The sequence below is a fragment of the Peromyscus maniculatus genome, chromosome 3 (genome assembly GCF_049852395.1).
Source record: "Peromyscus maniculatus bairdii isolate BWxNUB_F1_BW_parent chromosome 3, HU_Pman_BW_mat_3.1, whole genome shotgun sequence".
NCBI lineage: Eukaryota > Metazoa > Chordata > Mammalia > Rodentia > Cricetidae > Peromyscus > Peromyscus maniculatus.
The window spans coordinates 154,158,408-154,168,643 of record NC_134854.1 but is presented as its reverse complement, the minus strand read 5'-3'; the positions used below and the strand labels follow the sequence as shown (position 1 = coordinate 154,168,643).

The following is a 10,236-nucleotide window of genomic DNA, read 5'->3' as shown; positions in this document are numbered from 1 at the left end:
AGTTAACTAACATCTCTGATTCATGGTTTTCTCAATAGGAGAGGAGAATGAGATCACTTTAGGGCGAATGATAGGTAAAGTCTATATACCCATGGTGTGTGTCTATGCACCCAGGAGTTGTTATCTTTTATTACTACTACTGCTCAGAGGTTCCTCTCCATATGGTATTGGTGAGCTTGTGGTTTCTGAAAGGCAGAAACCACCTGTGAACTTGTTAGCATAGAAACCTGAAGAGCAACAAGAAACTCAAATGGATGGTCTCTAAGATGTCAGGACTTCTGCAAATGGCCTTCTAAGCCAGAGGCAATTTGAACTGAGTTATGCTGCTGCCTTTCACAAGTTGCCCTCAGTTTCCTGTCTCTTCTGAGGGTTAGATTACTGCTGTAAGAAAGGACTTGTTTTAACTTGACACTGGTCCTGCATCATGAGGATGTTCTAGCAGGAGCCAGATCCAGCAGGCAAAACATAATCCATGTTCTTGACTGTCCTGTAGAGAGCCTTGTATAATATGGGGTTACTTCAACTGTCTGCCTCCAGGCTCCTCCTGGGGATAGGTGGGTGAAATGTCTACTGCTAGGCTCCTGGTGAGAATCACATCCACTGACACTTCAGTGAATCACATAGCACAGTGTTAGACATTTCTACTACTGCAATGAGCAGCTCCCCACTTATTCTCTAAGGATCTGCCAGGGTGAGGATTCTAATGTGTACATGAGGTTTTCTCCTTAGAGTCAAACAGCCCATTTTCTGACACAAAGCTATCTTTTGGGGCTCAGAAAAGACAAAAGACTCTAGTCTAGAAGACAAAGAGTAGTCATAATGTCGTGGGAGGGGGCGGGGCACACCAGGTGGAATAGGAATTTCTCCCCAAGCCTCAGAGGATAAAGCAGCTAATGGCAATGGATGGTGCACCTGATTTCGCAAAGGACCTCATCAGACTCTTTCTCCTAACATAGTCTGGCTTCTATTGTCTCTCTGGCCCTTGTTAATTTTTCTTAACCTCCTTCCTGGTGCATTCTTTAATGGCCCATGAAGTCCTCCCCACACCCTTCTTCCCCCTCCTCCCTCCTTTTTCCACTCCAGCCAACTGTGAAAAGACACCCTGGAGCAAGGGCAGAGTAGAGGAATATATAAAATCCCAGCAGAGCTCTTCCTGGACTAACTCTTTCCCCTGCTCACTGGTTGCTTTAATCCTACTGAAGCATGATGCTCTACAAGATTCTGGTGATCTCTGTCCTGTGTGCTCTGGCTGTGGCTTTTCCCAGTTTGGACATAGGTATGTGTACCTTGGAATCCTTAGGAGAAGGGACTTGAAGTTTATGAGTGTGTGTTTGTGTGGAGATGGGTATGGGAGGGGTTGATTTGTGATGAAAATTTTAAGGAGAAATTGGATAATTCTGTCTAGGTGATTTGAGCCAAGGATGGCAGCTGACAGACTGGGAGACTATGATTTTGGTTTTGAGTTTGAATTAACCACATATAGTTAACAAGCTTGTTTAGATGGGACCAGGGCAGAATGGCTGAGATATTGTTGATGGTCTCATTCCCACTGGATGTCAAGGAGGTGATATGATTCTGTTGAATTAGGGTAAAGAGTTGGGAGGCCCCTACCATAGTGGGCTTCAGTTGTATATGAGAGCATTGGCAGCCATCTCTGTCACAGCCTGTGAATCTGTGTAGGGCTGGGATAGAAACTTGTACCACATTGAGCAAGGCAAGAAATAATGTCCTCATGAGCCAGAGGAAAAAAGGAACTTCCAACCCCCAAACTTTCTCTTCTAGTTCTTCCTGAACTCAGGCAGTTTCTCAGGAGAACTGCTCACCCAACTGAGTGGAAGTGACATGGCCCCCTCACCTGCTCTTGTCAGGTGACTGACTTTCTGGGCTGCAGGATGGGCTTCCTCACTGCACATGCGTGTGAGATGAAGCCACATGAGAAGCAGAGAGAGACAGTGATGCTGGTGACATGGATGCCACAGTGAGATGAGTGTGTCCTCGGGAGACCTGCCTTGTGCAGAGAAGACCACATGGTTGTGAGGGTTCTGTAGACAACAAGCCCTACGATATTAGGGCTGAGTGTTTTGAGATGTGCTGAAAATGGGTGCTGGACACAGGACATTAAATAAAAGGTAGTTGTAATGGAGCATGTTAGGGTTGATTCCATTCTTGCTTACACATAGGACCAGTGGTTTCTTTAAATTTTAACCATTACTACATTCGTTTGTGGCTTTTAGAAATCTGGAAGGATTATAGAGGTGAGTCCTGACCTTTTCTCCTGTTCCAGTATGACAAGCACACAGATAGAGATACAATACAGATGCTCTCTCCTCAACTGACTCCTCAGAGAAGGCAGGAGTAGGTTGTGATCACATTGCTCTGAGCAGCCGTTAGACCAGGGATCTTAGCTGTTGAACAGGACTATGGTAAGACCACACAACAGCAGCCACTTTATACTTTCCCTTGAACAGAGGGCGAGGAAGGGAGGAAGGGGTGGAGATGACAGAGACATGCTCACTGGAAAAGACTTGAGCTCTTCTTTTCTGTTGGGCTTCTTTAGAATTCACTACTTACCCATTAGAATCCACTAGTAAGGACCTACAAGAATCAATTAGATCTAACCAGTTATAATCAAGGAGACTCAATCAATTACCTTCCAGAAGAAACCACCTATGACCCACTAGACCCATTCAGTGAAGAACCATTAAATTCAACTGTTGACTATGAAGAACTACAGGATTCAATGAGTGGCCCACTAAAAACAGCCGGTAACCTACCACCACCAGTTGAGAAAGTGATAAGAGCTCTAAAAAATGACACAGACAATGATTTAACCACTGACTTTAACCCGACCTTGGACCTCACACCAACCACAGAAGCATATTATGAAAGCACACAGATTTTTGGTAAGTGAGGGTGTAGATTCTGGAGGTCTGGACAGGTATTCCTGGGCTCTCATCCTGTGCCTTTCTCTAGGAAAGTCTGCTTTCTTCCACAGCTGGTGACCATAACTGTCTTCTTATCTGTCTTCCCAGTGTCCTTTCCTGATGCTGAGACAGACTCCCCCAGCTTTCTGGAAGAATCCAGTGAGGCCTCAGGTAGGAGCTGTTTGTCTTCAAACATAGTTTCATTTTCTTGGTACCCTTTTCTTCTGTCTCACAGCTGAGGAAGATCCTGTGGTTACTCAAGTTGGGAAACTTGCTGCTTTGACCTCTGAGGTGGAGTAAATTTTTACCAAAAGTTCTTTGAAACTTGAGGACTATCTATCCCCTTTCCTGGAATATTTTCAATGGAAGACACGTGTCAGTGACAACACAGCTTCTTGTCAGCCACCTGACCTCAGGAACAAGCTCTGGGTAGCTCCAGCTTCTTGGGTGTCCATGTTCTTGGAAATGTGATTAGGAAGATGGGATTAATCACCTCCTTTTCTCTTCCAATAGTTACAATATGTTCCAGACAGACAGTATCCTGGGTAAAAATTTTGGTTAAGTGTAAATGTCCTTTGTATTTGGACTGAACAGAAGCAATGGATTTCTTTGCCACTCTCATTTATACCATCTATCTATCTATCATCTATCTATCTATGTTTTATCTATCTATCTATCTATCTATCTATCTATCTATCTATCTATCTATCTATCTATCTATCTATCTATCTAATCTGTCTATCTATTATCTCTCTATATATCATCTATCTATTTATCTATCTATAATCTATCTATCTACTTACCTACCTACCTATCTATTAATCATCTATCTATCATCAATCAATCATCTATCTATCTATCTATCTATCTATCTATCTATCTATCTATCTATCTATCTATCATCATCTGTCTATCTATCTGTCTGTCTGTCTGTCTGTCTATCTATCATCTATCTATCATCAATCATCTATCTATCTATCTATCATCTATCTATCTATCTATCTATCTATCATCTATCTATCTATCTATCTATCTATCTATCTATCTATCTATCATCCTTCTATCCATCTGTCTATCAACTAACTATTGACAGGGTCTCTCTATGTAGTCCCAGCCCTGAAACTTGAAACTTGATGTGTAGATAAGGCTGACCCTGAACTCACAGAGATCTGCCTGCTTCTGGGTCCTGAGTGCTGGGTTAAAAGGTGTGAGTCATCATGCCCTCCACTTTTTTTCACCTTTCTGTCTGGCACTTAGTGAAGAAGTCATAAAATTTCGTCTATTATTTTTCTCTAAGACAAATTTTGGTAGCTTGAGTGAATGATATTTAAAGAGAATGGAAACCATTTCTTTATTTCATTGCAGACCCGATCCCTGCCTCCACTGGAAATCTTGTAAGTCTCTTCTCTTATCCCTGATACCTTTCTAGAGAGTCGTTATTCTATCTGATGCTAATTTTAATCCCCTCAGAATGGACTCCACATTTAACACCTCCCCAAAGCTGAGATAAATTGCAGGCATGACCAGGAATAGTGGCATCAATCTTTAATCTGAGCACTTGTGAGTCTGAGGAAGCTGAATCTCTTAGTTCCAGGCCAGTCTGATGTACATAGTAAATTTCCAGGCCAGCCTGATCTACAGAGCAAAACCCCATCCCAGAGTAAGTAAAATAAAATAAAATATAAAAAGGAACTTTTTTCTTCATGCAGGTCTTTTCTATTCAGGGGTCTGGAGCTTCAGGTACACTCATGATAGGACACAAATTTCCTCTCCCTTGAGTATTCATAAACTCCCAATTTATCTCTCTAGTGTCCAATCCATGGACTCTTAGCGAAGCCACCATCTAATACATAGAATGTATGATTCCCTGAAAAACTGAAGGGCTCTGAATCAGCAATTTCTGTTTTTATATCTCCTCTTTTTTGGCTTCTAAAAATGTTTAAAAATTATTTTTTATGTGTATGGGTGTTGTGATACACACATGTCTGTGCACTGTGTGTGTGCCTGGTGCCCACAGAAACCAGGTGTCAGAGTCCCTGGAACTGGAGTTACAGACTATGATAAGCTACCATGTGGGTACTTGGAATTGAACCTGGGTCCACTGGAAGAACAGCTTCTGCTGTTAAGTGTTGAGCCATCTCTCCAGACCCTCCTGGCTCTTTTTGTGTTTTTAATTCTCTAATATGGTTTCTTATTACAATAGAATGGCTATCAGCAGAGTGCTTAAATTTTTCATGAGAGAGGATAAGGGATTGTACTTAGAAAAATAAAATCCCACATCCAAGTTCAAAGTGTTAAATGACCAAAGATGGGCCCAATCTTTTGAAGTTCTCTTGATAATGCCTGTTTTATTTATTTTATTTGAAATTTAGACAACAAAATAAAGGTTCCACTTGCTGTAACAATCAATGCATTGTCTTCCACTTTCTGAGAATACTCCAACTTTGAAACAAGTTTACCAATACCCTTCTGGATATTGTGTCATTGCAGAAAACATAAGTCTGAGATACTCCCAGCAAAGAAGAAAGAGCAAGAAAGAAGGGGTCCTGGATGAAGACTGATGTGTCAGGCATTTATGAGCTCTGCCCTTACCTTGTGTGGGCTTAATAAATAAATGTTGATTAGAATTGTGTTTTGAGAGTGGTTTTTATTTTAGAGGGAAAGGATTGCTTAAATGTATTGTTTAACACTCAAAATAATTTTATCTCTCACTGGCACACACTGTCCTGCCACATCTCAGGATCTAGTAATTGTGGTGTTCCTACTTGGACAATCCAGGATATCCAAAATTAAATGGCTAGTGAGTTGGTGAGATGGCTTTAATGGGTAAGAACACCTACTACTGAGCCTGGCATCCCAAGTTTAATCCCTGGAACCCACATGGTAAAGGAGAGAATTGACTCTTACAAGTTCTCCTCTGACCTCCACATGCATCCTGTGGCATATTCCTCCCCGCAAATAAAAATGTAATTAATGTCAAACTGATTTGTAACTCCAACTCAACATTGTTATGTTATTTAACTTGGGTTCTGAGCTTAGGTGCTTACCTTTGGGGGAGATTTTGTATCAGACAAGACACACATCTTAATCTCCACCCTTGTTGGTTCAGTGACAGGCAGAAACACTGGATTTTTAAAAAATATAATTTCACTGGAATTTTGCATAAAGATACACAGAAGTTTGTGTAAAAATGACTTATAAGTAATTAAGAAGATTAAATGTTAAACATTGGGTTTGAAAATCCTGACTTTGAGTTCCAGTGCTTGAGCAGTATTATTTTGGAGGACAAATGCTATTTTGGAGTGGTTTAAAAACAGCAGCTAGTTAGGTATGACAGCTTACATGTATCATACCATTTCTTGGGAGCCTGAGGCATCAGAATTGCTATGAGTTCAAAGCAAGCCTGAATTCCATGGAGAGTTGTAGACCAGTCTGTGCAATGGAGTGAGAATCTGTCTCACAAAATCAAAGATAAAAACAATAGACATACAATTATGTAGTAGAATTTATAATAATTATATGGTAGAGTTTTCTTATATTTTATGCTTCATTTTGAAGTATAGTTCTACAGATAGTTATATGTTTAAATAGCTAGTAAGGTGCCAGGCGGTGAGCACACGCCTTTAATCCCAGCACTCGGGAGGCAGAGGCAGGCAGATCTTGTGAGTTTGAGGCCAACCTGGTCTACAGAGTGAGATCCAGGAAAGGAGCAAAGCTACACAGAGAAACCCTGTTTCAAAAAACCAAAAAATAAATAAATAAATAAATAAATAAATAAATAAATAAATAAATAGCTAGTAAAGTATTTAAAGTCTACTTTTTAATATTTTTACTTTTTGCAAATTTAATACATTGTGTTTTTTGATGTTTCTTTTTTTAAAAAATAATTTTATTTTATAATTAATTTAATTTTACATATCAGCCACGGATTCCCCTGTCCTCCTCCCATCCCCTAACCTTCTCCTCCAATCCATTCCCCTATTCCCACCTCCTCCAAGGCAAGGTCTCCCCTGGGGAGTCAGCCCAGCCTGGTAGATTCAATTGAGGCAGGTTCAGTCCCCTCCTCCCTGCACCCAGGCTGAGCAAAGTGTCTCAGCATAGGCCCTAGGTTCCAAAAAGCCAGCTCATGCACCAAGGACAGGTCCTGGTCTCACTACCTGGGGGGCTCTTAAACAGTTCCATCTCATCAACTGTCTCACTTATCCAGAGGGCCTGGTCCAGTTCCATGGAGGCTCCTCAGCTATTGGTTCACAGTTCATGTGTTTCCACTAGTTTGGCTATTTGTCCCTGTGCTTTTTCCAATCATGGTCTTGCTCATATAATGTCCTGGCCAGTGGGATTGTCAACGGAGACCCTAGAAGAGGGAATGGAGAATGAAAGGGACAAGAGACACAAAGAATTGACAGCAAGACAGTATTCTGATCAAGCTGCAAAATTTTATTTTTCTCAGGCAGGTATTATAGTAAGCAGACCAGGAAGTTTTCTTTGGGAAAAGATAAGGGGACTGTTGGGTTGTAAGCAACCCAACCACAAAACATTGTTATTAATGGTCAATGTAGCAGAAATATAAGGAAATGTTAAGTTATTTTCTAATAACTCAGAACTTGTCCAAACATGTCACAAGTTTCTGGTGAGTGGCTCAATACAGAAACTTAACTCAGGCAGTCAATATGGCATGGCTCTTACAGTTGTCCCCAGCAGTATAATCCCTCCTCTCTCTCATTGATTGGACTCCTGGAGCTCCACCTTGGGCTTGGCCGTGGATCTCTGTATCTGCTTCCATCAGTCACTGGATGAGAGTTCTATCATGACAGTTAGGGTGTTCGGCCATCCTATCACCAGAGTAGGTTAGCTCAGGTACTCTCTTGACTATTGTCAGTAGTCTATAGTGGAAGTATCTTTGTGGATTTCTGGGGATCTTTCTAGCACTCTGTTTCTTCCTATTCCCATGGAGTCTTCATTTATCATGGTATCTCTTTCTTTGTTCTCCCTCTCTGTTCTTGATCCAGCTGGGATCTCCTGCTCCCCTAAACTCTCTTTCCCCCGACCATTGACCTCCATTACCCTCCCTCAACCCCAGTTTGCTCATGTAGATCTCATCCATTTCTCTGTCACTGGGTGATGCCTGTGTCTTTCTTAGGGTTTTCTTTACTAGGTAGCCTCCTGTTGGCTGGAGAATTTCTTCCCAGTTCCCGCCGCCAAGTCCCGCCAGTCCACAGCCCACTTATAAAATAAACACACAGACGCTTACATTATTTAAACTGCTTGGCCATTAGCTCAGGCCTATCATTGTCTAGCTCTTACTCTTATATTTAGTCCATTTCTATTAATCTTTATTTTGCCACATGGCTCATGGCTTACCAGTACTTTACATCTTCCTTGTCCTGGCAGCAGCTCCAGGTGGTCCCCTCTTTCCTTCCTCCTTCCTCAATTCTCCTCTCTCCTTGTCCCACCTATACTTCCTGCCTGGTCACTGGCCAATCAGTGCTTTATTTATATAGAGCAATAGCTACAGCAGCCTCCCTGGAGTTGTGAGTTGCAGTCTGGTTATCCTTTGCTTTACATCTAGTATCTACTTATGAGTGAGTACCTACCATGTTTGTCTTTCTGAGTCTGGGTTACCTCACTCAGGATAATATTTTCTAGTTCCATCCACTTGTCTGCAAACTTCATGATGTCACTGTTTTTCTCTGTTGAGTAGTACTCCATTGTGTATATGAACCACATTTTATTTATCCATTCTTCAGTTGAAGGGCATCTAGGCTGTTTCCAGGTTCTGGTGACTACAAATAATGCTGCTATGAACATAGATGAGCATTTGTCCTTGTGGTATGATTGAGCATTCCTTGGGTATATGCCCAAGAGTGGTATAGCTGTGTCTTGGGGGAGGTTGATTTCCAATTTTCTAAGAAAGTGACATATTGATTTCCAAAGTAGCTGTACAAGTTTGCATTCCCACCAACAATGTAGGGGATCTTAGCCATTCTGACAGGTGAAAGATGGTATCTTAGAGTCTTTTTGATTTGCATTTCCCTGATGGTTAAGGATGTTGAGCAATTCCTTAAATGTCTTCTAGCCATTTGAGCTTCCTCTGTTGAGAATTCTCTGTTTAGCTCTATAGCTCATTTTTTTAATTGGACTGTTGGATATTTTGATGTCTAATTTCTTGAGTTCTTTATATGTTCTTGATATCAGCCCTCTGTCAGATGTAGGGTTGGTGAAGATCTTTTCCTATTCTGTAGGCTGTCATTTTGTCTTGTTGACTGTGTCCTTTCCTCTACAAAAGCTTCTCTGTTTCAAGAGATCCCATTTATTAATTGTTTCTCTTAGTGTCTATGGTACTGGTGTTATATTTAGGAAGCGATATATGGTGCAATGCGTTCAAGACTACTTCCTACTTTCTCTTCTATCAGGTTCAGAGTAACTGGATTTATGTTGAGGTCTTTGATCCACTTGGACTTGTTTTGTTCTTGGTGACAGATATGGATCTATTTGCAATCTTCTACATGTTGACATCTAGTTATGCCAGCACCATTTGTTGAAGATGCTTTCTTTTTTCCATTGTACAGTTTTGGCTTCTTTGTCAAAAATCATATGTTCATAGGTGCATGGATTAATGTCAGGGTCTTCAGTTTGGTTCCATTGGTCCACATATTGGTTTTTATGCCAGTACCAAGCTGTTCTTATTACTGTAGCTCTATAATAGAGCTTGAAGTCAGGGATCATGTTGCCTCCAGAGGTTGTTTTATTGTATAGGATTCTTTTAGCCATCCTGGGTTTTTTTTTTTCCATATGAAGTTAAGTATTGTTCTTTCCAGGTCTGTGAAGAATTGTGTTGGGATTTTGATGGGGATTGCATTGAATCTGTAGATTGCTTTTGGTAAGATTGCCATTTTTACTATGTTAATCCTATCTATCCATGAGCATGGGAGATCTTTCTATTTTCTGACATCTTCTTCAATTTCTTTCTTCAGGGACTTAATGTTCTTGTCATACAGGTTCTTCACTTGCTTAGAGTTACCCCAAGGTATTTGATATCATTTGTGGCTATTGTAAAGAGTGATGTTTTTTTGATTTCTTCCTCAGTCCCTTTGTCAATTGTGTATAGGAGGATGACTGATTTGTTTTGAGTTAATCTTGTATCCTGCTACATTACTGAAGGTGTTTATCAGCTGTAGGAGTTCCCTGGTTGAATTTTTGGGGTCACTTATTTATACTAACATGTCATCTGCAAATAGTGAAAGTTTGACTTCTTCCTTCCCGATTTGTATCCCCTTGATCTCCTTTTGTTGTCTTATTGCTCTGGCTAGAA

The 10,236-nt window shown here is 40.9% G+C and overlaps 1 protein-coding gene across 3 annotated transcripts; it reads left to right on the top strand.

Moving 5' to 3' along the window:
• Positions 1 to 1,118: 1,118 nt before the first annotated feature.
• On the top strand, positions 1,119 to 5,551 carry LOC102904219 (kidney androgen-regulated protein-like). Of its 3 annotated transcripts, none has more exons than XR_013050194.1 (5): positions 1,119 to 1,276; positions 2,658 to 2,903; positions 3,033 to 3,215; positions 4,290 to 4,318; positions 5,415 to 5,551. XR_013050194.1 is itself a non-coding variant. In XM_006976545.4 (5 exons), exons 1-5 carry the CDS (start codon positions 1,204 to 1,206, stop codon positions 5,421 to 5,423), a joined length of 420 nt encoding a protein of 139 aa, XP_006976607.1. In that variant the 5' UTR covers positions 1,119 to 1,203; the 3' UTR covers positions 5,424 to 5,551. The 3 variants fall into 3 exon arrangements, 2 of the variants coding, with proteins under 2 accessions (XP_006976607.1, XP_076424200.1); XM_006976545.4 differs by having other exon boundaries at positions 3,033 to 3,095; XM_076568085.1 differs by having other exon boundaries at positions 1,122 to 1,276; positions 2,661 to 2,903; positions 3,033 to 3,095.
• Positions 5,552 to 10,236: the final 4,685 nt, after the last annotated feature.

Coding starts and splice junctions, on each gene's coding strand:
- LOC102904219 (XM_006976545.4), top strand. CDS start 1,204: ATGATGCTCTACAAGATTCTGGTGATCTCTGTCCTGTGTGCTCTGGCT. Junction 1,277..2,657: donor TTTTCCCAGTTTGGACATAG/GTATGTGTACCT, acceptor ATTACCTTCCAG/AAGAAACCACCTATGACCCA. Junction 2,904..3,032: donor TGAAAGCACACAGATTTTTG/GTAAGTGAGGGT, acceptor CTGTCTTCCCAG/TGTCCTTTCCTGATGCTGAG.